At 46.4% G+C, this 23137-nt stretch overlaps 2 protein-coding genes across 2 annotated transcripts; both read right to left on the bottom strand.

Annotated features, from left to right (window-relative positions):
- Positions 1-5115: 5115 nt before the first annotated feature.
- Positions 5116-5990, bottom strand: LOC123440585. The gene has a single exon (XM_045117148.1). The coding sequence runs from the start codon at positions 5862-5864 to the stop codon at positions 5373-5375; it is 492 nt and encodes a 163-aa protein (XP_044973083.1). The 5' UTR covers positions 5865-5990; the 3' UTR covers positions 5116-5372.
- Positions 5991-16508: 10518 nt separating this feature from the next.
- Positions 16509-23076, bottom strand: LOC123444996 (protein RETICULATA-RELATED 6, chloroplastic-like). Its single transcript, XM_045121907.1, has 7 exons — positions 21912-23076; positions 21146-21275; positions 20278-20808; positions 19946-20053; positions 18994-19536; positions 18541-18663; positions 16509-16978 (listed from the first exon to the last, which is right to left on the bottom strand). Exons 1-7 carry the CDS (start codon positions 22457-22459, stop codon positions 16814-16816), a joined length of 2148 nt encoding a protein of 715 aa, XP_044977842.1. The 5' UTR covers positions 22460-23076; the 3' UTR covers positions 16509-16813.
- Positions 23077-23137: the final 61 nt, after the last annotated feature.

The following is a 23137-nucleotide window of genomic DNA, read 5'->3' as shown; positions in this document are numbered from 1 at the left end:
AGTTGGAAACCAAGCATGATAAACTGTTCTTTGGTGAAGCCGGAACTCCTAAGTAAAACTGATTCAAAGTGGAATAGTTCCAAACAGGCATGATGCATAGTTGATATGTATTTTTGTTGATTCTTTGTTTTAACATAGCTAATCGATCATTTCAAGCGTTGTTCATCGTAGATTGTTGGTGTTCATTGAGTCCATATGCACTCATTGGGCATGACATGGAAAAGATGAAACAATTACATGGCATTGAAGTTTTATATAATGGACAATATATTAATATCTGGCTGGTGCCAAGTACATCCGGGACTCTTGCAATAATGTTAGTACCAAAACCTACTCAAAACATTAAGGATGCACAAAACCAAAAATGACATATACAAGAAGGGAAATATGCACACCAAATATTCTCCAAAATGACATGCAAGAAGGGAATTGTACACACCACCACTGCCGTCCAATCCAACCATGATGGTCAGATCATGAATTTTCACCCTAAGAAGCAAGTCTAGGCAAATTCCAGTTAGTTCCTTTTACAAAGGACCGACATGTTTTCACTCAAAACTCGAAGCCTGATACTCAAAGAGAACCACCAAACTGCGAAAGTGTCTTTCTGCTCCTGAGCTCATTTGAACTCGGGTGAACAGTAAAATCTGAATTTTTTTTAGACCAACTTTGACAAAAGTTCTAAATGCATGCAAAAATTTGGCATGAACTAACATTTCTATAAGGCATGGAAAAATAAACAAAATAGACACTCTGAAAATTGAATTTTGACTGAACTTACCTTGTGTTTCCACTTCCACCTGCCAAGCAAACACCATCGTATATCCTAGACTTGACAACATCAAAAATCAACGCCCGTGCGCTTTCTTATGTACCTTACCATGGACCACTCGGTGTTGATACAACCATACCTCGCCTACGAGATCCACGGGACACGTCGGAGCGCCTTCAAGGGTTGTTGAAATTCAAAACTTCGTCTACCAAGCCAAGGTATCTCTAAGATAGCATGTCCATGCCAATGCTCGATCAAATGTTGGGATTTTTTTGCTGCAATACCTTTGTCCAGAAGCTCTAGCCCCATCTGCAACATACAAATACGATGATAGCGCTCACGTGCATAGTCTTGATGTGAATATTACAACTGTCTAAAATCCATGTCCACGAAAATATGATGGAAACCAAGGTTAAAAAACTAGTGGCGCTATGATGACCGGTGCTCACTGCCGAGACGATTAGGCCAGCCACGGGAACGAGATGAACACAACATCATGGAGATCGCACTAGCGACCGACACGTCTTATAATTGAGCCACCTTTACGAGGCCTCCTTCTCCGCTCCGGTAACCTTTGCCGCTGAGTTGACCTCACTTTTCTCCCACAGACGATGAAGAAAAATATGACCTATGAAGGTCGGCGCTCGGTGGTATGACCAAGAAACTGGCATAATGTGTGTGTGGGTGTGGGGGGGGGGGGGGGTGAGGCAACCCACACCTCGCTCATCCTCCTATATATGTGTTCCCCACAAGCATCTACCGGAGCTTCCCTAGTCCACCATCCTCGGTTGGGATGTCTATCGCCGCCATTTACTGCCGCATGACGTCTGTGATGACAACATGGCATGAAAACAATTCAAGAGCTGAAGTAGATGAATGGCAAGGGTTGCCGCCCTTATCTCCTACGAGAGGCGAGATAGGGAGACCAAGCCAAATTTTTCGGGATGCGTCTCTCCCGTATCCACCAGACACACCATATGGCACCACAACTATGCATTACGAGAATGTTAAAAATCCGACGTCGGGTTTTTAAGCAATCTGAGCGAACGCCCTCAGGCACGTCGGATCACACGCATGAATCCCAAAGCATTCGCTCCCGCATACCCCTTTGAGCGAATTAAGAGCTGAAGTCACTAATGGTCCGCTCAGGATGGCAATCTAAGAGAATATTCTTGAGATGGAATTTCAGTTTTTAGAGCATGCCATTCTTCAGCCTTTTATGTTGATGTAACATGGCAATACCCTCCATCCAACATGATAATATCTGAGCATGGAAATTTTCAACATGACAATTTTTACTTTAGAAAAAGAATCATTTACAATAACACAATATATTTTTTATCTGTTTTCACATGACAATTCTATTTTCTAAAGCGTTTGTTGGGAGTGTTTTTTTAGCGTACAATTTTTTTCGTTCGTTCCCCCCTGCCTGAGGGAATGACCGTTCGCTCGGGATACCCCCTGAGGGAACGTGAGATGTGTATTGGTGTCCATGCATTACTGAACTAAACCCATAATGCATCTATTGTACCATGTCCTGAGGTGCATCTCACACCAATTGTCCTCTCCAGAATTGTTTCAGGAACATAACAATGCACAAAAAGATGTATTTATTATGGAAAATTTTATCCAGAAGCGCCCCATTCTCAACATCCCGTGCGGCGGGTCATGCATGCATGCATACATGATGTCATCAGATTTATTCTAAATTATCGAAATTCAAAAACGTTTATCTCTTAAACCGTTAATTCGATCGATGATTCGTTTTCGCCATTGACTTTGTTTCGACGAAATCTTCAAAACTAGATTCCATCTTGACATGTTTTGACAACTTTTTTTTGCTCGTACTTACCACATTTGTTGCACTTACTTGTCATATTAATAAGTACTTACTTGTCTAATAAAAAATAACTTAATCGCTAATTTTTTTAAATTACGTATAAATATGACATCTCGACATAATGAAAATGACAAACACAAACAACTTATTTTAGGCGATTACGGACAAAAATATGATAACTCAACATATTTAAAACGGATAACCACAAAAAATCTTTTTTGATCATCGTTTGTAAATATGACAACTCGACATAGTTAAACTAACAAGCACACAAAATAGTTTTCTGGCAAAGTTGTATCTAAACATGATAAGTTGGCATATTTAAATTGGCAAACACAACCCATGAAAAAAAATTATATCATGTATAATAAAAACTGCTACAAGGCTTTGTACGAAACAACATTAAAAAGTGTCAATCAAGTTATTTTTCTCAAGCAAGTCAGTGGTTAATAATACGGCAAGTGGGTTAAAAAATGTGGCAAATGTGAATGAAAAAAATAGTTGACGAAACTTGTCGAAATGGGATCTAGTTTCGAAGAATTCGTCACGAGAAAGTCAATGGTGAAAGCGGATCATCGATTGAATTAACGGCTTTACATATATTTATTTTTTAATTTCAAACATTAATGAGAATCTTGTTGACTTCATCCCCTGCATGCATAGGAAAGAGAGGGGGGAGTAGCCGCATTATGGCAATATACTTAGTTTACTTTTTAAGTGATGACAATACTTAACTTAGTAATACTAATGGATCATGGAATTGCAATGCATGTGTACAGCAGCCGCCGTGCCAAGGTGCGGCGCCACCGCATAGTCCATCCCATTTATTATACCACACAAATTGGAATCTATAATTCTAAGGGCATTCCAAGAACAACGTAAATCACAATGGCAATAATTGATACTAGGCCCACTTTACAACCCAAATTAGATTAGTTGGTATTCTCGATTGGACTTTTTTCCTTTTTGTTACAAGAGATCTGTTTTCAATATAGGAAATACTCCCTCCGTCCCGAAATTCTTATCTTAGATTTTTTAGATATGAATGTATCTAGATACTAAAACGTGACTAAATACATTCATATGTAGACAAATCCAAGACAATAATTTTGAGATGGAGGGGGTATTTTGTAGACCAATTTGGATTAGCCACTATCCACAAGGAACACAACAAGATATATGGGGGCGCGCAGGAAGAGGAGGGAGCTGTGGGACGCGGGCGCGGGACGACGCGAGCTCACAAGCGTGGCTGGCTCGTGTTTAGTTTCACGCCTCCTACCTTCATGGCCTGGGCATGGATGTTTACACGCCGTTTTACACGAGCCGCTGGGAGGTAAAAAACTGCTGGCATGGTATATATTTACTATACACGTTCATATAGAGGATCCACTAGAGATGCTCTAAAGGAACGTGAGATGTGTATTGATGTCCATGCATTACTGAACTAAGCCCATAATGCATCTATTGTACCATGTCTTGAGGTGCATCTCACACCAGTTGTCACAAAAACATGTATTTATTATACCACACAAATTGGAATCTGGAATTCTAAGGGCATCCCAAGAACAACGTAAATCACAATGGCAATAATTCACACTAGGCCCACTTTGCAATCCAAATTAGATTAGTTGGTATTCTCAATTGGACTTTTTTCCGTTTTGTTACAAGATATCTGTTTTGAAACGGAGGGAGTACAATACAAGGTGGGTAAACGTTTCTTTTTCTACGTTTTGTGGAGGGGGTTCTCCAGAAGCACACCCCCACTCTATTATTGTGCACTTTTATAACATATAAATAAATTTTATATGTTACACTAGGCCCACTTTACCCACCTTGTATTCTCAATTGGACTTTTTTCCGTTTTGTTACACTAGGCCCACTTTACCCACCTTGTATTGTACTCCATCCGTTCTAAAATTCTTGTCTTAGATTTTTCTAGATATGGATGCATCTACATACTAAAACGTGACTAGATATATTCATATTTAGACAAATCCAAGACAATAATTTTGAAATGGAGGGGGTATTTTGTAGACCAATTTGGATTAGCCACTATCCACAAGGAACACAACAAGATTTATCCTTTTGCGTTTCTCAAGTTGTGGTTCAAAATTTAGTTTCGTGGCATGGCAGATAGGTAGTATTTCTCTATCCTTGTTTTTTCTTGGGATTTTCCAAGCATTTCAGACAATTAATTGGGTTTGTGTAAATTTTTTTCCACATTCCCTTCCCATTCGTGCAGTACCTGATTCATGCCGGTACTTATCATTCCGTTCAAATAGTTTCTCGTTGTTGTGGGAATCATGAGTCAATTTGACGACAATAGGCACTATTTCCAATCTAAACGGGCATCTTACCTTGCCCTGCCACTTCGGTTGTGTTCTTGTAACCTTTACAAGTAGTGCTCGTGGCATTCTCCAACTATGAAAGATTTTCGTACTGTAGAACACTTCCATCCACTCAACCAAATCTTTCTGCCCGGGAAATTACACACCATGCGATGTTTTTGGGAAAAATTCCAACCAGCTCAGCTAAATATCTCTGTACATCTTGGGGGCCTTACAAATATTTTCCTCTCATCTCCGATCTAAAAAACCACTAAACCCTCTGTACATCGCTATACATGTGTCAGGGCATCGAAAAGTGAGAACTGGAAATACGTTCTCGTCGATCGTGGTATTCACATCGGAAGACGGAGAGGAAGCAAGAATGGTAGGGGGGAGGGGTTAAAGAAACATGAGAGAGCTCTTCGAGCCCCCTCTACTCCGAGGCCTCCTCCACTATGCTCTCGAGCTCCGGCCGCCACACGCCGACCCTGCAGCCGCTCCGCCGCCTCCGGTGGGCGCCCGACGCGGTCTTCTCGGACAGCAGCTCCGTCAGGTAGTTATCCTGCTCCGCGGTGCCGCCGCTCTTGCCCCGGCTGCTCGGCCGCTTGCTCTTCTTGGAGCCCGGCCGGCTCTTCTTCCTCCTGTCGGCCGCCGGCACCGTCGCGGACGGGATGAGGAAGTAGATGCGCCCGCGCTTGAGCTCGGCGTCGGGCGACACGATGACGAGCTTCTTGGTGGGGCACCCGACGCCGGCGGAGGACCACGCCGTGGCGATGGTGTGGTTGGGGTGCGCGGCGAGGACGGCCCCGCCGGTGATCGGGCAGCTGAACTCGTCGACGCGGCCGCTGAGGTGGACGATGCGGACCACGTCGAAGGAGCCGCAGGGGAGCATGCAGGTCAGGCAGCACCGCAGGCTGTTGCCCATGTCGTCGTCGCCGGCCGGTGATGGAGCTGGAGCTCGAGTCGACGGCGATGAGATCGATCGATCGCTAGCCTGGCTTGTTTAATTGGTTGCTGTTTGTTTGCTTATGGGTTGTGATGGCAGTGGCAACTGGCAAAGGGGTTTATATAGCGCGCCAAGTGGAGTTTGCGGGGTGCCAGCTCAAGTCATAACTAGTCTTTGGTGGCTATTAAAATGTGTACAGCTACGGCCACACCTAAGACTACCTACAATGAGAATAACATAAGTAGTATCATATTCCCTCCGTTTCTAAATATAAGTCTTTTTAAAGATTTCATTAATGGACCATATACGAAGCAAAATGAATGAATCTACACTCTAAAACATGTCTATATGCATCCGTATGTAGTCTTTTAGTGGAATCTTTAGACAGATTTATATTTAGGAATGGATGAAGTAGATGGGATCTAAGCAAAAAATATAATGTGGCAACTAATTAATGAAAAAAAAGAGAAATTGAGTAACTTAGCATGTTACTACCCTTATGAGTAACATAACGCATATCAAGACAATATGAGTCTATAAGCTAATAAATGAAAGGTTCAAACTCCCTTCGTTCCTAAATATAAATCTTTTTAGAGATTTCACTAGGGGACTACATACGGAGCAAAATGAGTGAATCTACACTCTAAAGTATGTCTATATACATCCGTATGTAGTTCCCTACTAAAACCTCTAAAAAGACTTATATTTAGGAATGGAAGGAGTACCACTATATTACTATCCATTGTGGAGGTACTACTCTATGTTAGTCCCCATTATGAGTAATCTAAGTATCAACCATCTATTTTCATTTTAGACCATATTTGGTTGGTCTAAGATTAAAAAAATAACTACCAATTGTTTTTCTATTTTGAAATATGAATTCAATAAGATTTATTTATATGTTATAAAAGAGCACAATAATAGAGTGATTGTCGATCAGAATCTTGACTTAACCGAACAAAGTACAATTTACATACAGTTCTCAGCAGAGGACACGGTCTGGATAGAATGGTTTACATATTTATTAAAAATATTGTTATATGTAATTTTATAAGCGAAATTTTAATGCATTAGTGCTCTTAGAGCAAGTACAATAGTATAGCCAGCTGTTGGCTATAAGCCATTGCCATGTCATCTATAGCTCACCTTATAGCCAACGTGTACAACAGTTCATTGCAAAAATGTACTACTTCTTTATTATATGGTCCACCTTTCATACTCACAATATGACTACGAGCACGTGCTAGAGCTGGCTCTTAGCTAAGAGCCCGCTTACCTTCTCTCTCCTCTTCTCTTTCCTCTAACTAAACAAAAGTATATTAGTTTATTCCTTATAGCCAGCTGACCCAGCTCTATTGTACTTGCTCTTATAAGCGGAGAATACTCTTGCAAGTTTCACACAAGCCATTTAGTTCCGTGGATGCCAATAAATTTAAGGCCAACAAAATTTGATACGCCGGGGTTGTGTCAAGGTGCTAAGAGCATCTATAGCCGGACCACTCAAATTTGAACCCACAAACGCCCACGGATTGTTCGGGCGCGTGCGCGGACACTCAGCTGTCACGACTTCAATTTTTCTTTTCACATCCAACTTTTTCATATTTTATCCCTCATAGCCATACAAAAGCATGCAAACTACATCCTACGTACTAACTACTACTGTACTAAGCTTCTTCCTCGTCGGAGATGGCCTCCGGCTCCTGCGGTGGCGCGTCCTCCTCCGGCTCCTGGGGCGCCGCCTCCTCCTCCGGCGCATGTGGCTCTTCCTCGGGATCCTCCCTCATCTCCTTCCCTCCTCGAAATCCACCTCTGATTCCAGAGGTAGCCCCGCTGCCCTTTGGATTCGGACCTGCTCCAGGAGGAAGAAACGATGTTGGATCGTGTAATGCCGGCTGCGTGGTGGCATGGTTGACGGGCTCGGAGAGGAAAGTGCTGGGGTGGCGGCGGAGAGAGGGAGGAGGCGGATGTGCTAGGGCTGGGGGGCATGAGACGGCTTAAATAGTCGGCCCCGACCACGGAGCGGCGCCATGCAACGTTCCCGTCGGACCGTCGGGTTCCCCGGCGAGTCCGCGTGGGGCCAAGCCGTCAGTCCGGCGTGGCGGGCATGCCCGGGCTCCCCCTTATCCGCCCCATATTTGGACTGAAAATGAGGGTGCCGGTCAGTCCGGGCGTTTGAGGTCGGTTTGAGAGGTCCGTCTAGATCAATTTTTTAAGACCGGACAGTGATCGGACGGCCTGTCCGGGCGTTTGAGGAGGGTTTGAAGATTCCGGCTATAGATACTCTAAGCTATTTTCATGGCTAGTCCTTTATAGGAGAATTCTCTCAATGGACCTTTCAACTGTGTGTTGCTAGTCAGATAAACTCATTTATTAGCTCTGCCTCAACAACCTTGAGAATGTCGTCCACCTCCGTAGTAGACTGTCATTTCAGTCATGCGGTTTGGAACCCTTGAGATCATCTCTAGCAGATCCCGTATAAAGCCGATCCGCAAAAATCGTTTACAGTTCACGAAAAAAGGTTTTGCGGGTCATATCATAAAGATCAAAGTACAAGTCACGTAAAGACCGACATGACAAAACTAAAAAGATAGAAGAACATGTCTAAGTTTGACACCAACGTTCGTCACCTGCCTCCGGTATCATCACAACAGCCATCGAATAAAAGAATGATGAATCACCTCCTCACCCGAGCTTGACGTGGCTCCATCGCCGATATGAAGCTTTGCGGACCTCCAACGTGGCTCACAAAAAGTGAAGCCCTTGTCGTTGAACGAATCAGATTGGGCAACACCCCGGACACGCCATCGAACTCCAGATCTCGCACCCCACCACGACTAAGACGTCCAAGGAGGAAACCATACATGCCATTCATGAACCACGAACCCAACGCACATTTCGTTTTCTAGATGTCGCCGATGCAGACCACAATCTGCATTCGCTCCTGGACCATCTCCCAAGCTCCGTGCCTACGCTGGAGCAAATGGCGTCGCAATGGCGGAGTCCGAGGACACATGTCCACCACGAGGATGCCGCCGCCACCACACCATCCTTGCTTGAACAGAGTGGTTTCCAAATCCATCCCCAACAATAGAACTGATGGACTCGTCAAGGAAGGATCCGAATAATCTTTATACAACGGCGTCATCGCCTCTGCCGAAGTCAAGACCATGAACAACCTAAAAACCTAGACTACGAGGACTAAAAACGATCCACACGCGTGGATCTGACGATGCCCCTCACCATCAGCGACCGAGGCCGTCGTCGGAGGACGGCTCTGAAAGATTGCCCTCTCCTGACAGCAGCGGCTAGGGTTCCAGCCGCCAGAGAAGAGTCGTCTACTATATGCATTGTGGAGCGGGTGAAAGGAACGGGATAGAGTACATATCTTCAAAGGAGTGCACATCATATATGAGCGCCCAATTGCCACGAGTCTCGCAATGATACTGGGGAGTAGTAAGTCCTCATGTATTTTGTACATAACTCTTTTAAATACTTGGTTTTCTCTCGTTCTTAATTAAGAGAGTGCCCTTGGTAGGGTTTTCTTGAAAAACTTTATGTGCTTTAGAGATTAAACAAAACTCCATTTTAAAGTTTTCTCCGAACACTTGTTATCGAGAAACATCAGGGCAGGCCCCTACCATATGTTTATCAATAATCAAAAGGTTATTTACATGATATGTTCAAAAGGATCCAATTCTCCTTAACCAATATTACACAAGTGTTCAACGCCAAACAAGGAGGTTTCATGAGAATGGAGATCTTGTGTAGAACATATGAACTTCAAAATACTTGCAGTGCAGGATTGATATTTTTAAGCTATTTGTATATTTGAATCGGTAGTTAGAATGCATACAAGGATATTTTTGTGCTAAAATCCGAAATGGGAATTGAATTCGGAATTGGCCAGTATCTATTGTTAGGTAGGTTGTATAGCCTTGTACCCCACTACATATCTAAGTCTCAAATTGACTAAGTTCGTTGTAGCCTTATTTAGTGAATTCTATAGGTTAAAAAACAAAGATTTCGACTTCGCTTTTTTTTGTGAAAGTTCAACTTACACTTTTGTCTAGTTGAGTACATGTAACTTTTTAAAAAGCAAATCCAAATGACAATAGAGTTCACGCTTAGCAACCACAAGGTGTTATGTACCCCCACCCCGGGTTGCCTCACCTAAGGTGGCATAGGCGGAAACCTAGCCCGCGTCACCAGGCCACCCTCCCACCCCGCGCCCTTCCCTCACCGTCGCTGGAGGAGGCCACCGGGCTAAGCCCAGGGGGGCGGCGGTGGTGGGGTCGTCTTCCTCTCACCTGGACGCAGGAGCTCGGGGTGGAGGAGGCTCGATCCCCTTCGTGGTACGACGGATCGAGGAGCATCGGCTGCTTCACCGGCAACCAGCTGGGCACTTCTCGACAAATCTTCTCCGTCGAGGCGGCTTTCGAGCAGTGGCTCTTGCGGGTGGCAGCGCGGTAGCTTCATCGGCGGGCTCCAGTCTTCTGGCCAACCTCTCTTCTTTGGCATGTAGGGGTGGGTGTGGCCAGCTGTGCACTGACCTTTGGGCACGTCCTTGCGTGGGCCAGTTGTGCACTGACCTTGATGGTTGCTGGTGGCTCTGTGGTGGGGGATTCCAGATCTGGTCGGATCTGGCTCGTCAGTGTCTGGCTGGGAAGGTTGTAGCTTGGTGGCTCTGCGAAAGGTGGGTGGGCCAGTGAAGGTGATGCGCGTGGGGGTGCTGGTGGTGTTCCATTACTCCGGGCGAAAGCTTGCCCTTTCTTGTTGGCTGGCAACGGTGGCGTCTTTAGGCATCGAATAACCTTCTTGGAGGTGTCTTCGTGGAGCCCCGTATCCTCCTACACCTTCGGATTTGCTCTTCGAGTGAAAGCCTAAGGCCCGGTAGGGTCGAGCGACGGCGTCGACATCATCGCTTCCCTCTTTGGGGCGTCACCTTGAAGAGCATCGGATCATGTTTGCACGCTCCATGGGTTGGACGCTTGCGGCATTGCGGTCGGCAGGTGCCCATCCGGCAATGTGGATGCTTGCGCGGCTTCCTATTTGTGGCAATGATGGCGTCTTTGGGCGGAGTCAGCTTTGCTGATGGTTCTTGGTAGTCGATCTCTTCCGACGTGTTCGAGAGGTCGTCGTGCCTCGCTTTGTCTTCCTCAAGTCAGAGCTACTGAGGAGGGGCCCTCGCGGCGACGATGACGAGATGGATGGTCGGCTCTGGCGCTGGCTCGGTGCAAGCCCAACGCTCTTCTCCTGCAATGCTCATCGACAGAGTCGGGGCTGCGTGGACGCCAGCGCGTGTGCCTGACTGTTTGGCATCGCCCAACGCAGGCCTTGACACTTGTTTGTGGTGAGGGCTCCGACGTCATCGACGAGGTTGTAGCCCGACGTCATCGTCATCACACCTCCGATGACTCCGACTCCACCATCGCCCAACCTCGTCGACGATTTTTTTCTTCGACGACGTGTGTGCGTTTTTGTGTGGGTTGCCCTATGCACCTTGTTTTGTGGGCATGATGATATGCCAGTTTTTTTCTAGTTTTCCGTTAGTTGACCGAGCAATTCTCTTTATTTTTTTAATGAATCAAGTTTTAAGGGGCCGTGTTTAAAAAAACAATATTGTTCATGAACGCAGAATTGTCCGCGGGAGTGTCCCTTTCTCCCTGGCTATTCCCATGGAAGTGTGTCTCTAGCATTATTGATGGAATGAAATATGGCCAGCCTTTTTATATCAACTATATCTAAGACATAATTCACAAAAGAAAACGATATCTAGGCTGTAGGACAAAGAAAGGCACCGTGCATCATGTTCTCGGACCCATGCAAGTCCCTTCAAGGCTTCTATTTTAAAAATGCTTTGCCTCACTGGATACGTGTTCTCTGCCTCCCCATAGATTCCTTTGGAGGCATCTCCATTAGTTTTCCACTAGCATCCAAAAACCGAGATGGCAGCTAGATTATTATTATCATTAGGCCAATAGTTTGAGACTGTTATGGTATAAGGATGGTGGTCATGGCCTAGCTTGTGCTCTTGGGCAGAAGTTGCCACGAAGCAGCCGATCGCATGCAATGATTAGGGGTGATCTTACCTGCATTATCTGTTGTGATTCTCATGGGGGACATTCCTAAACCCTAATGGCTAATGGCGTAGAGTAGAGGGGTGGCTAAGGCCTAAAACTCACAATGGAACCGGATGCTCTTGTGATAAACATGCTGATTTGCCCTTTAAATTTGACACTTAATATGGAACTTTCATGCTGATTGCCTTTGCAGCATCCACACATATATGCTAGCTTTTAGTTTGGGAACATTAGTTCCATTTTAAAATATCTGGAATCACTGGCTACACGTTTTCACACGATGTGCATTTTTAGTGAGAACCCTTTTTTTAAAGAAAAATCTCCACTGGTACACTAAAAAAAAACCAGATAATAATCTTTTTTTTTTGCGGATGGACTTTGTATATTACAAAAAAAAAAAAAGGAAACTTATAACTTGTAAGTGTTTTAATAAAATAAACTTATACCTTATAACTTGTGAGCGAGTTTAAGTTAACTGCCACCACTTAGGAAACCACTAAGTAGCAACATCTGCCGTATGCTAAAAGAACAAATCTTGATTATCAGAGATCTGGAAATCTCATGCACCAACCAGATCGTTGAATGCACTCCCCTTGGTACGTAGTACGAAGTACGGATCACATTGCAAAAGTAGATTGAACATGTCTTGTGTTAGATACCGTTCAAGTTCTTGTCTTATACTAGTGCATTATCATTTTGATAACGTGTACTAGCATCACCAATGCCTAGTCTTTAGAGCACCTCCAACGCCGCCCCTCAAACCATATGCATACGTCCGGACTGCACGGTTCAGAGCACGGAGCCGTACAACGGGGGTTTGTATCGGTCTGTCAAACAGATCGATCGTATTTTTTCCCGCAAACCGAAGATAAGCGTGGGGTTTTGCGGGCGTCCGGACTTCTGCCGCACCCTCTTCTGACCGCCATGGCCCATTAAAATCTCTCACTTGCCCGTGAGCACTTCCCGCCCCAAATGGTCAGCGTCGTTCCAGAGCGACATTGGCCGCATTCATCCCCGACCAGAACGGACGTGACATCTTACTCGAGCTGGCATTGAAGCGGTGTGTGGGTTCTCGGTGGACGCGGCTGCCCTGTGTTCAAACGACAAAACTGTCACTTGTTCATCCCTCTTCCTCCCACATTAACGATACGCAGTTGACAAGAAACCTATTACAGCGCCACCGGCCCGTCCGCATGCCGCCCACCATTGTCATTCGCCACGCTATATATACTCCAGCCCCGGCCATAGCTGACACTCATCCTCCTTCGGCCCCTTTCTCTTTCCTGCATCATTTCCACCATGGCCTCCTTGTGCCCCAAAGCTCTTTCGGATGGGCTCACATCGAACAGAAGAAGGAAATGCCCGCCATTGTTGTCGGCTCACAGGCTGCCAGGCAACTAGAGACCGACGACGACCCAATAAAGGACGTGACCGACGGCGAGCGGACGCCACCCTCCTCTCCGGCTCCACTCTCACTGGTGCATTGCCGCATGACCATCGGTGAGGCCCATGCACATTACATGGACATGATGTGGGATGAGCCCGAGGAGCAGTTCTGGGAGACGCAGACCGACGCGGCCTACAACCTCCAACTCCTCAAGGAGCACCGATAGATGCAGGAGCGGCTCGACGACGGCAGGGCGATCGTGCCGACGTGGACGTGGCGGAGCAGGCGACACTTCTTGAGTCCTACCGCTCAGCCCATCAGATCCGCCTCGACCACTAGCACTGGCAGTATCGCGAGCGCTAGGTGGAACCTGGATCCGCCTACAAGGAGTTTGACGAGGAGGGGAACGAGGTGTGGGGCAAGAGCGACGACGAGGAGGACATCACCGGCTCCACAACCCCCTCCCCGCTGCCACGACCATGAAGCCGGCACGTCGGCGGGTGTTGCCGGCAGCGAGGAAGAGTAGTTCATGGTAGGTCGCCGTTGCTCGGGTCCCAAAAAGGCCAGTGCTCTTCCCCTATGTTGTGACACCAAGCTTGGCGGGTTGGTAAACTTCAGCCGATTAGCCGCTCAAGCCGCGGCGGCGGGGGTTGTTGTGAATGAGGTGGAGAAGGCGAAGGCAAATGTCGGAGCTTCACTTTTCGGTGTTCATGGTAGTCCGGTAGGGAATGGGTACCAGCGACCATTTAGATTAGGAATTATACCTCCATAGCCAGGCAGGTTCTGGTTTCAGTAGAAGTATGTCAGAAATGTAATGAATTTCATCATGTTTATATGAAATCCACTATGTTGCATTAATCCCTTTCGATTTATTTGAAAATCCATCGTGTTTGCATGAATTACGTCCGATTAGTTTAATATGTTGTTGAAATGTATGCGGACAACGTTGGATTAGACGCTCCGGCATGTTGTTTGCGGACACATTCCAAACGTAAAAAAAAATGGTCATTTGCGGGAGAGAGATTAGTGACTACCGTTTGAGATGTCCTTACGAGAGAACAAAAGTCGAGATCCATAAACATGCTAATTTGCGGGGGAGAAATTGGTGACTACCCTTGGAATATGTTTATTATCGCCTGAGTTAGCCGACGGCAGGAAAGCATCATACACGGAAGAAAGAAGGAACCCTCCAACGAAAAGATGTGATTGCCACGAGAGAACGACATTTCCCATGCTATGGGAAGCAACCGTACGTGTGACCGATCCTCCGATCCGAGGGAGGCTCCTAGAAAACGTTGGGCGTACGTCCGGAAGCTGCCCGGCGCCGGCGCCGGCGCCTCACGGCACAGTGACCAAATGAGGCGCACCCAACACTCCAAATCCCCCGGTCGAACCGCCCAAATCCGCTGCACCCGGGGGCGGGAGCTTTGGGCCGCTGCACGGTGGCGTCGGGCGTACGTTACGTCGGCACGCAGGGCCGGGCCGGGCCGGGCCGAGGAAGATCTGGGGCGCGCCGGCGGGGAGCAGCGGATCTGCCCACGGGGGAGCGGGGTCTGTTCTTTTCTCAGTTTTCTCCTCTCCTCTCCCCGTACGTACGCGTTGGACCGCACGTCTCCCCCCCGGCGACGTCGTGCGTGCGGTCGGTGCTGCCCGCGCGTGCGTGCGTGTAGCTCCCACCAGCGGTACGATGCGCTGTGCGGTCAGTGGTTCGGGTGAGCAAGCGCGTCCGTCAAGGCTGGTGTGCCGGACTGCCGGTGACGGTGTGCGAGCACGCGGTCTCACGTCCGGGATCCAGGCACGCACACGCACACGATCGAGCGCGAAACCTTAACTTAACTGGGCCACCGAGGCAGTGAGGACCAGCTCGCCGTCGCCGTCGCCGCCGCCGCCGCCGCCGCCGCTTGGACTGGAAATAAAATAAAATAAAATAAGATCGCCGTCGTCGCCGCTCGCCTGCCTGTCAGGCCGAGGCCGGCGCAGGCGAGCGCGTGAGCGACAGATGGGCTCGCAGAGGCGCACGTGCAGCGGCCGTTCAGCCCTGGAGGGGGAAGGAAGGAAGGAGCGGCGAAGCTTCGTGGGAGGATACTCTATCCGGCCGCGCCGTACCGTACCTGCACGGCCGCACCGACCGGCTCGTCGCCCGTCCGTCGGTCCAAGATACTCCTCCCACCCACAGCCCCGTTCCGTTCAGATGTTGGGGGCAGGCAGGCCGGCATTCCCGGAGTGAACTGCTCGTGCCGCGCCGCTGCATGTGCCGGCCAACCTGGCAAGCCAAATGCCACACTCGGAAGCATACGCTGCGCCGGCGTCTGACTCGACCCCCGTCTGCTGCCCTCTGCCTGCGGCGTGCCATGTCACGTGACGACAGTATCTTGTATCTGCCGTATGCATGCAAACTCTGTACTTGCTCTGCGCCTGGGCTTATCAAGGGTTTATATTAAGGTCAGAGTCAGAAGAAATCTACTAGATGAACTCTCGTAATGAATACGGTTTCAAATTTCCCCCTTGTTCGATTCTCCCAAGTGACGAAGTCTGTCCTTTGGGAACTGGAAAATGTTGTACATTTCTGCGCATTGCCAATTTGCCACAGCCTTATCACAGAATCTGGATCACAGTCCTCCTTGGGCACTTCAGACTTGGCCCTCAAAATAGCATCAGTTGTTGGACTTCGGATATGGTCCAGAGATCGGTCGGTGAGGACGCATATTTGGCTTCTCGGAAAAGAAGATGCACATCGCTGCGTTGGATGGCCGTGACTTGGAACTGGATTCCTCTGGCAATACCAACAGCGGGCTAGATTTGTTCGACTAATTGTGCGACTATGACATGTCGAAAGGACAGGGGGCCCGATGGACGCCTGCACTGCATTTGGATGAACAGGCAGGGCCAGCGCACAGAGGCGTGAGGCATCAATCTCTCACCAAGTCAGCGGTATAAACAAGTATTGACAGTTCCAAATGGCGCCAAACACGAAAAATGGAGATACAGTCATACAGTCCAATTTCTACCAGTACCAGTTGTGGTATAAGTTGTACTGTACTTGAATCCAACTCATTTGATCAAATACAACTCATGGCTGCCAAACAGGATGGGGATTTTTTTCTCTCTCTCATGGAAACTCAACTTGTGTTGCCGAATTGCCAATCCAAGATGATATCAAGAGTCTAAATGGTGTTGCGCGTTTCAAAATTTGACTGTTTCCTGTTGATGTACATATAGTTCGTGTATTTACGCCAGAAATGTGTACAAGAAGCTCCTTTTAGCCGTAAGAAAAGAATTGCTCAAATAAAAACTCTGCTCTTCAAAATTTCATGTTTTCTTTCCCGAAAAACAATGCAATGTGGTTGGGATTCAGTCTTGCTGTACGAAGACCCTGTGTCTATATGCCTGTACTGTATGCGGTGTAGCATAAGATGGAGACTGTTCCTTGAGTTGGATGCCCACAGCCAATAGCCTTCTGGCTATGTCTGCTCACCTGATTGGTTCTTATTAACATCGTCTGTACTTGGTACCTCTGCCGTGCCACATTCTAACACTGGCATTTCTGATGAGATGGGAGTGTCAGGAGAAGGTGGCTCTTCCTCGCTAGTTTGGATGCCTGTTGATCGTGCAAGATCAATCCATTGCTGCATCAAACATAGCTGTCACTAACGACTAGAGAAACCTGGAATGCTAGTATTATCATGCATAATATATGTATGAAGCCGAGTAGTAGAGTAGTAGACTACAGAAATAAACTGTTTCGATTCTCAAAAAAAAAAAAAAACTGTTTAGTTGCAGGCTTTTTATTTCTCTCCCTGGAGATATTTAGCAATGGTTCTACCATAGACGAACTTAGGGGTCGGGGATCATTTCATCCAATGGATGAGCGATCTGCACCATGAATAGTGATTGAATGGGCTTAGCGGCTCGATCCAAAACAATTAGTATATCCAATTGTGCATTGATAGCTAATCCTATGGGTCAAATGCTCCACACTGTTGTGCATCCAATTGCATATAAATGGTGCAGAGCATTTGACCCATAAGATGAAGTGGATCGACCGTATTAGATGCAATTGGCTTTGTGTGCATGCACTAATATGCTCTTCATGCACATATATTTAGACATTCATCAATGCAACAATATGCGTGTTGACGGATGACCTTTGGTTCTAGTGATGGATATTGATTATTTAGAGAATGGCGTTTTGGAGCTCGGCCTCCATGGAGGCCGAAATTTAAAAAAAAAATCAAAATTCAAAAAATTTAGTTCCAAAAAATCTGAAAACAAATATACAACTAAACAAGGATGTGATCCGTGTGTGTGTAAAATTTCAGGTCGAAATACTTTAAAACACGACCTGTACAAAAATGACAAATTCATGGTTTGAAATGATGAATAGTAACATGTGTTAAAAAGTTCCAGATTTGTCTTTTTTGTACAGCCCTCATTTCAACGTATTTTGTTTTGAAAATTTACACACTTGTGTATTATATCTTCATCTGTCTATGTATTATTTTTCAGAATTTTTTGAAAATTTAAAATACGAAATTTCACGAAATTTGAAGTTTGAATTTAAAGGCCTCCATGGAGCTGGGGAGCCAAAAGCAATTTCCGTATAATTCCTAGGATTGACATGGCTCACCCTATTAAAACAGAGTGACACACGTGCACCCGTTAAGTGTGACCAGTGGAGCCTCCAATATTTTCTTAGCACATGTACAGGACAAACATGTGTGTGCAAAATGACATGTGTTGAGTACTGAGTTTGTGCCAAATGTGTATATAACTTACAAGTCAGATTTACGGATCTTGTAGTAATGTAATATGGTACTCCCTCCGTCCCAAAATTCTTGTCTTAGGTTTGTCTAGGAATGAATGTATATTCGAAGGGAGTACTACAAAGTGTGTGGCTAGGGCATGGTGTTAGTGTTGGAGTCGTACACTTGTATCCCAGGTCTGCTTTGTATGGAGAGAGGAGACCACATGTTGTAACCATAGCCTTAAGAGGTCTCCAATATCATGCTAATTGAAAATGATTAAATTAGCCCCTATTCATCAATAGCTAACCTGCTCTCTGAATCACGTGATTTTTTTTCTTTGGAAAGAAATCCCGATATTTGTTTGTTTAGTTTAACCAGCTTGAGGGAACACCTTAACCAGACAAAAACTTATAACAGAAGTACAAAATGCAGTGGTGGCAAACCTGTGTTCCAAAGTATGAATTGATTATCCGTGCAACAAAGGACAGCACATTAGCAAGAAATGGTTGATTATAGTATGACACAAGATACTCTCCAAGCCGATGCTCCACCAGACCAGCAATTACCTTAACATATTTATCGGGGAAATGTTAGATATTGCAGAATAAGTACAAAAATGGAAGGCGAAATTGTAAGTTGTGCTTATTTCATCGTAAATCACTGGACAGGCTGCTTATACCAGCTGCAAGGCCTCAGTTTGCCTTTAGACTAACTCATTTTAACCATTGCTAAATTTCCTATAATGTACCCTCACATGTGCAACTCGACAGACAAAACATCTCTACATGATCAGCCAGAATCACTTGCGAACATTTTTTTGGAATTAGAACTTCATCACATATATCTAAATTCTCAACCCTTCATTTGAAATTAGAAAGAGGATAACAAGGAAGTACCTGATACCGCAGATTTGCTGATGTTCCAAGGAAGCCACTATAAACAGACGCTGCCTTCCAAATGGGAGCTCTTGGGCGTTCTGCCTCTATACTTGTAGGACTCAAAACTCGACGAGCAGCATACAAAACGTCTGAAGCAACTCCAGCTCCAATACTGGAAACAAATCCAACACCAGCAAGTTTCAGACCACCCACTAGTACCGATGCAAATCTCTGGTTAATGTCCCAATTCTGGCCCACAATACCCTTTTGAAATGCATTATCTGGCAGTGACCCTAACAATCCTCTGACAAGCTCCAAGCTCTCACCAGAACCATTATCAGCAATAGATAAGAGCGAAATAGTAGGAGCAGGAAGCCAGACTGTAAAAAAGTCAACAACAGAACCTCTAATTGTATCAGTAAGGACATAGTCAATCTCTTCAAAAAAACGTCCTTTCCGTTTTTCATATTGTGCTAAGACAGCTGTAGTTATTGATATACCCTCTTCGATAGCTAATCTATTCAAGAATTGGGGATCTGCCAGTAACCTTTCACGGAAACCCTGCACAAAATTGATCATTTTCAACCTCATCAACATGCAGTAAGTTCTCCTAGCTACAAAGAAGCAGAATCAATTAGACCTCTCAAGGCCTGGCCCAACCCTTGTAGACCCAGCCTTGAACTTTCAGTTTCCCAAAATATTTTTCACATCTTTCACATAACATCACTAGTAAATATTGACTATTTCTGGCAGTTCTTTCCTGTCGGGATGCCAGGCAGGGCTGATCCTGGATGAAATCTGACAGGACTGAGCTGTCCATAAACAGTTCTGATAGAATAACTTTTTCACATATAATCAAGGAAGGAATATATTGTTGAAGCAGCAGTATGCAGCTGTATGGTCAAGCACCAACCCATAAATAGATAACTACAACAAGGGAAAGGAGTGAAAGAGTAAAGTAGGTGCCTACTTGGAACCGGTGAATCAATTCATCCACGACAGGATATTTCTCGAGGTCAAAAAAGTTCTGCAATATTTCAGGAGAAACTACACCCCGATCTATTCCTTTCTGAATATCCTGTCATGAAATGAATGCAAAATTTTACATTAGCTCAAACATAAGAAAATACGATGTTATTAAAAATCATAACTGCCGGACATAGCAAGATTTTTTAGCCGCGTTAACTTTTTAAAGAGCTCATTGCTGGTTTTCAGGAATAACATCATTTACAGCATGTTACAGCTAGTAAAAGATATAATGCAAAGGAGTATCAAACATATGCTGAGAGAGCAAGTGGTAACCTGGGGCAAAGCTTCACGCCTCCTACCAGCTGCATTCATAACTCTAGCGATTTCAGCACGGTCAAAGCAATTTCGACTGCATGGCTTGGCAGCAGAATACCACAATAAATCCGCTACGGGAATTTCACCTTCTCGCCGTATACCTTGCCTCTCAGGATCAAGAAGGATCACGACTTGCTTTTTCTTTTGCATCTTTTTAGATATTCTGGCAGGAACACCAATTCCTCGCGCCCCATACATAACATGGCTTGCACCAGTTACAACAACGAGCATCCCTGAAGGATCTCCAGTACTAATTTCCTTCATTATTATTTGGGACATGGTATAATCATCAACTACTCTTGCCTGTGCAGATAGATATGAGCTAGGGCCAAAAGGAGAGACACGAGAGGATGAAGTCTTGTCTATCAATGATCGGCCTGTGATGGATGTAAAGCCAGAAATGAAGCCTGAGCCAGCTGGAGGAGCATACAACTTCCTCTGCTCTTTTGAAAGGCCTTTGATTCCTTCCGCTTGGACAGTTCTTACCACCTAGTCAAGAAATGTATTAAGTACTTTTCACCACAGAGAAAACTAAGCCATCTTATTTAGTATGCTGCCTATCAGAATACTTCTCAGACAAGGTCCAATGAGGATGTAGAATAGGTGCTTATGCATCGAGTAAAAAAGCAGTTGATGACGCAAGGCAAGAAAAAGCTTGCCAGCTGGAATAATGTAAAAATCAATACTGAATAACTACAACTATCAAGTCCACAGCCCTAGAAAGACAGAGGTACCAATGAACAAGATTATGATCATAAAAATATCCATAACTGAACACATGCAGATGCAGTTTTGCTGGATAATGTGTGTGGCAATGATGAATTACCTCAAGTGGAGTTCCACATGCAATAAGCTTGATTCCATTATCACGGCAGTAGTTTAAAAGAGGTTCGTACTCCTGCCAGCGCTCCGGTGCCCAGTGAGATGTGTAGGACCTTAAGTTGCTGCCATCAATTCTGAATAAAGATAGGCCTGTTAGAAGTTCGTCAAGGAAGTATTGCAAGGCTGACAAAAATCAGAATCACTCACATAGAAATACACTATCCTGCAGAAAGGTGAAGGGGAAAGCAAAACTAGGGCTCCAACGGCTTACTTTCAACGGAAGCCTCATGGAAGAGAAAGGTTTGATTTGTTTGATAAATTACAATCGCTCTCATAGAAATACACCATTTCCCCATAAAGGTGAACAAGGATTACAAATTTCAATGTATTTTCTTAAATTCGGTGGGTCCTGAAATGTTTGTTATCGCAAAATTTTGGACGAGATTCAAATTAATTCAAATCAAATTTAAACTGGGTCTAATCGGTGAATTTTGATTGAAATAATTCCACATTCTTGGGGAACTCCAAATATTTCCACGAGGTCCTGAAAATTTGCTGTTATCGATATTCTAAATCCTGAGTCGAAACTATTCTGAACTTCCAGTAATATACATCTATCAGAATGAAACCACAAATGTATTTTGAAGGAAAAGCTTGGAGCACATAGAAAATTCTACCCTCTACGTGGCTGGGTTAGAAATATGAAGTATCGCAACCAGGAACAGGTAGAATCCATTCAGTTGAACAAAACAAAAAGGGCAGTAACAAACCTCCCGTGGATGAAGTGGTTTAGCTGCTCCTGGAGGTCGCAGGGGAAAGCCTCGAGCGAGAGCGAGAGGCTCCTCCCAGCGTCCGCGCAGCGAGCGGCCAGCTTCCTGACGATCTCGAGCTCGAGCACCCGGTCGTCGCGGTCGGGCACGAGCTCGGCCTCCCCGAGGTAGACGACCCGCGCGGCCATGAGCTTCTCCCACACCCTCCCGCGCGCGTCCTTCCCCACGGCCTGCGGCTCGCCGATGACCGTGGCGTCGTACATCCTCGACAGCGCCGCCTCCCCGTTGGGCTCCTCCGCTGGGGGCGGGGGCGGGGGCGGGGCCGGCTTCTCGTCGTCCGCGGCGGAGGCCGCGAGGGGGAGGTACTGGAGGGCCGTGGACGCCGCGGCCAGGGACGGGACGAGCAGGAGGAAGTCGCGGCGTGAGGCGGCGGCGCAGAGGGCCCCGCGGGAGGAAGATGACGACGAGGGGGAGAGGGGCGGTTTGGCGGGGACGAGGGGTTTGAATTTGGCGGCGCCCAGGCACCGGGAGGGCGCGCGGGGCAGCATTCTCCCCTGGCAGGGACGTCGCCGGAGGCGCGCCGGCGGCCGGGGAGAGGAAGCGGAGCGAGGCAGCAAGAGATGGAGTAGCCTGTGGCCGTTGGCTAACTATCCCTTGCTATGCTGCTTGGTGGTACGACTACGTACTACGTACTACAGTATTACAGCGCGGCAGTACAACTGTTTGTACAGGAAGCAGTACGCCTCCTCTCCTCTGTAATGATAGTAATAATAGTAATTGTAAAAATCACGAGATTTTGGAGACGTTTCTCGCCGATCGATCGTACACACGCGATCTGAAGTGTTTGAAGCTGGTCGACATTGCGTGCAAGTAGCGGACAAAGAGGCACCACGCCGCCGCGGAGCGTACCATAATTGTTTGGCAGAGATGGTGGAGACAGAGACAGAGACAGCGGCTGATTTTCGGGCGGAATTCGCCGGGGTGGGAAATTTCCAAGGCCTCCTTCTTCCGGTTTTGTGGCGGGAACTTGAGCGTGTATACGCGGCGTCTCAGGGAGCTCGCGAAGGGTCACCCGCCCTACGCTTGGCGGCTGATTGCGTGATAGGAATGGCTACTGGCTGCCGACCACTGGCTCGCGCCTCCGCGAGCATATCCAACCAGTCAGCCTCGTCGGAGACGAGTGGCTCACCTTCCGCACAAACCTGGGGATGCGCAGCATAGTACTC

Source organism: Hordeum vulgare, chromosome 3H, assembly GCF_904849725.1.
Source record: "Hordeum vulgare subsp. vulgare chromosome 3H, MorexV3_pseudomolecules_assembly, whole genome shotgun sequence".
NCBI lineage: Eukaryota > Viridiplantae > Streptophyta > Magnoliopsida > Poales > Poaceae > Hordeum > Hordeum vulgare.
Note: the sequence above shows the minus strand (reverse complement) of the source record. Positions and strands in the feature narration are given on the sequence as shown.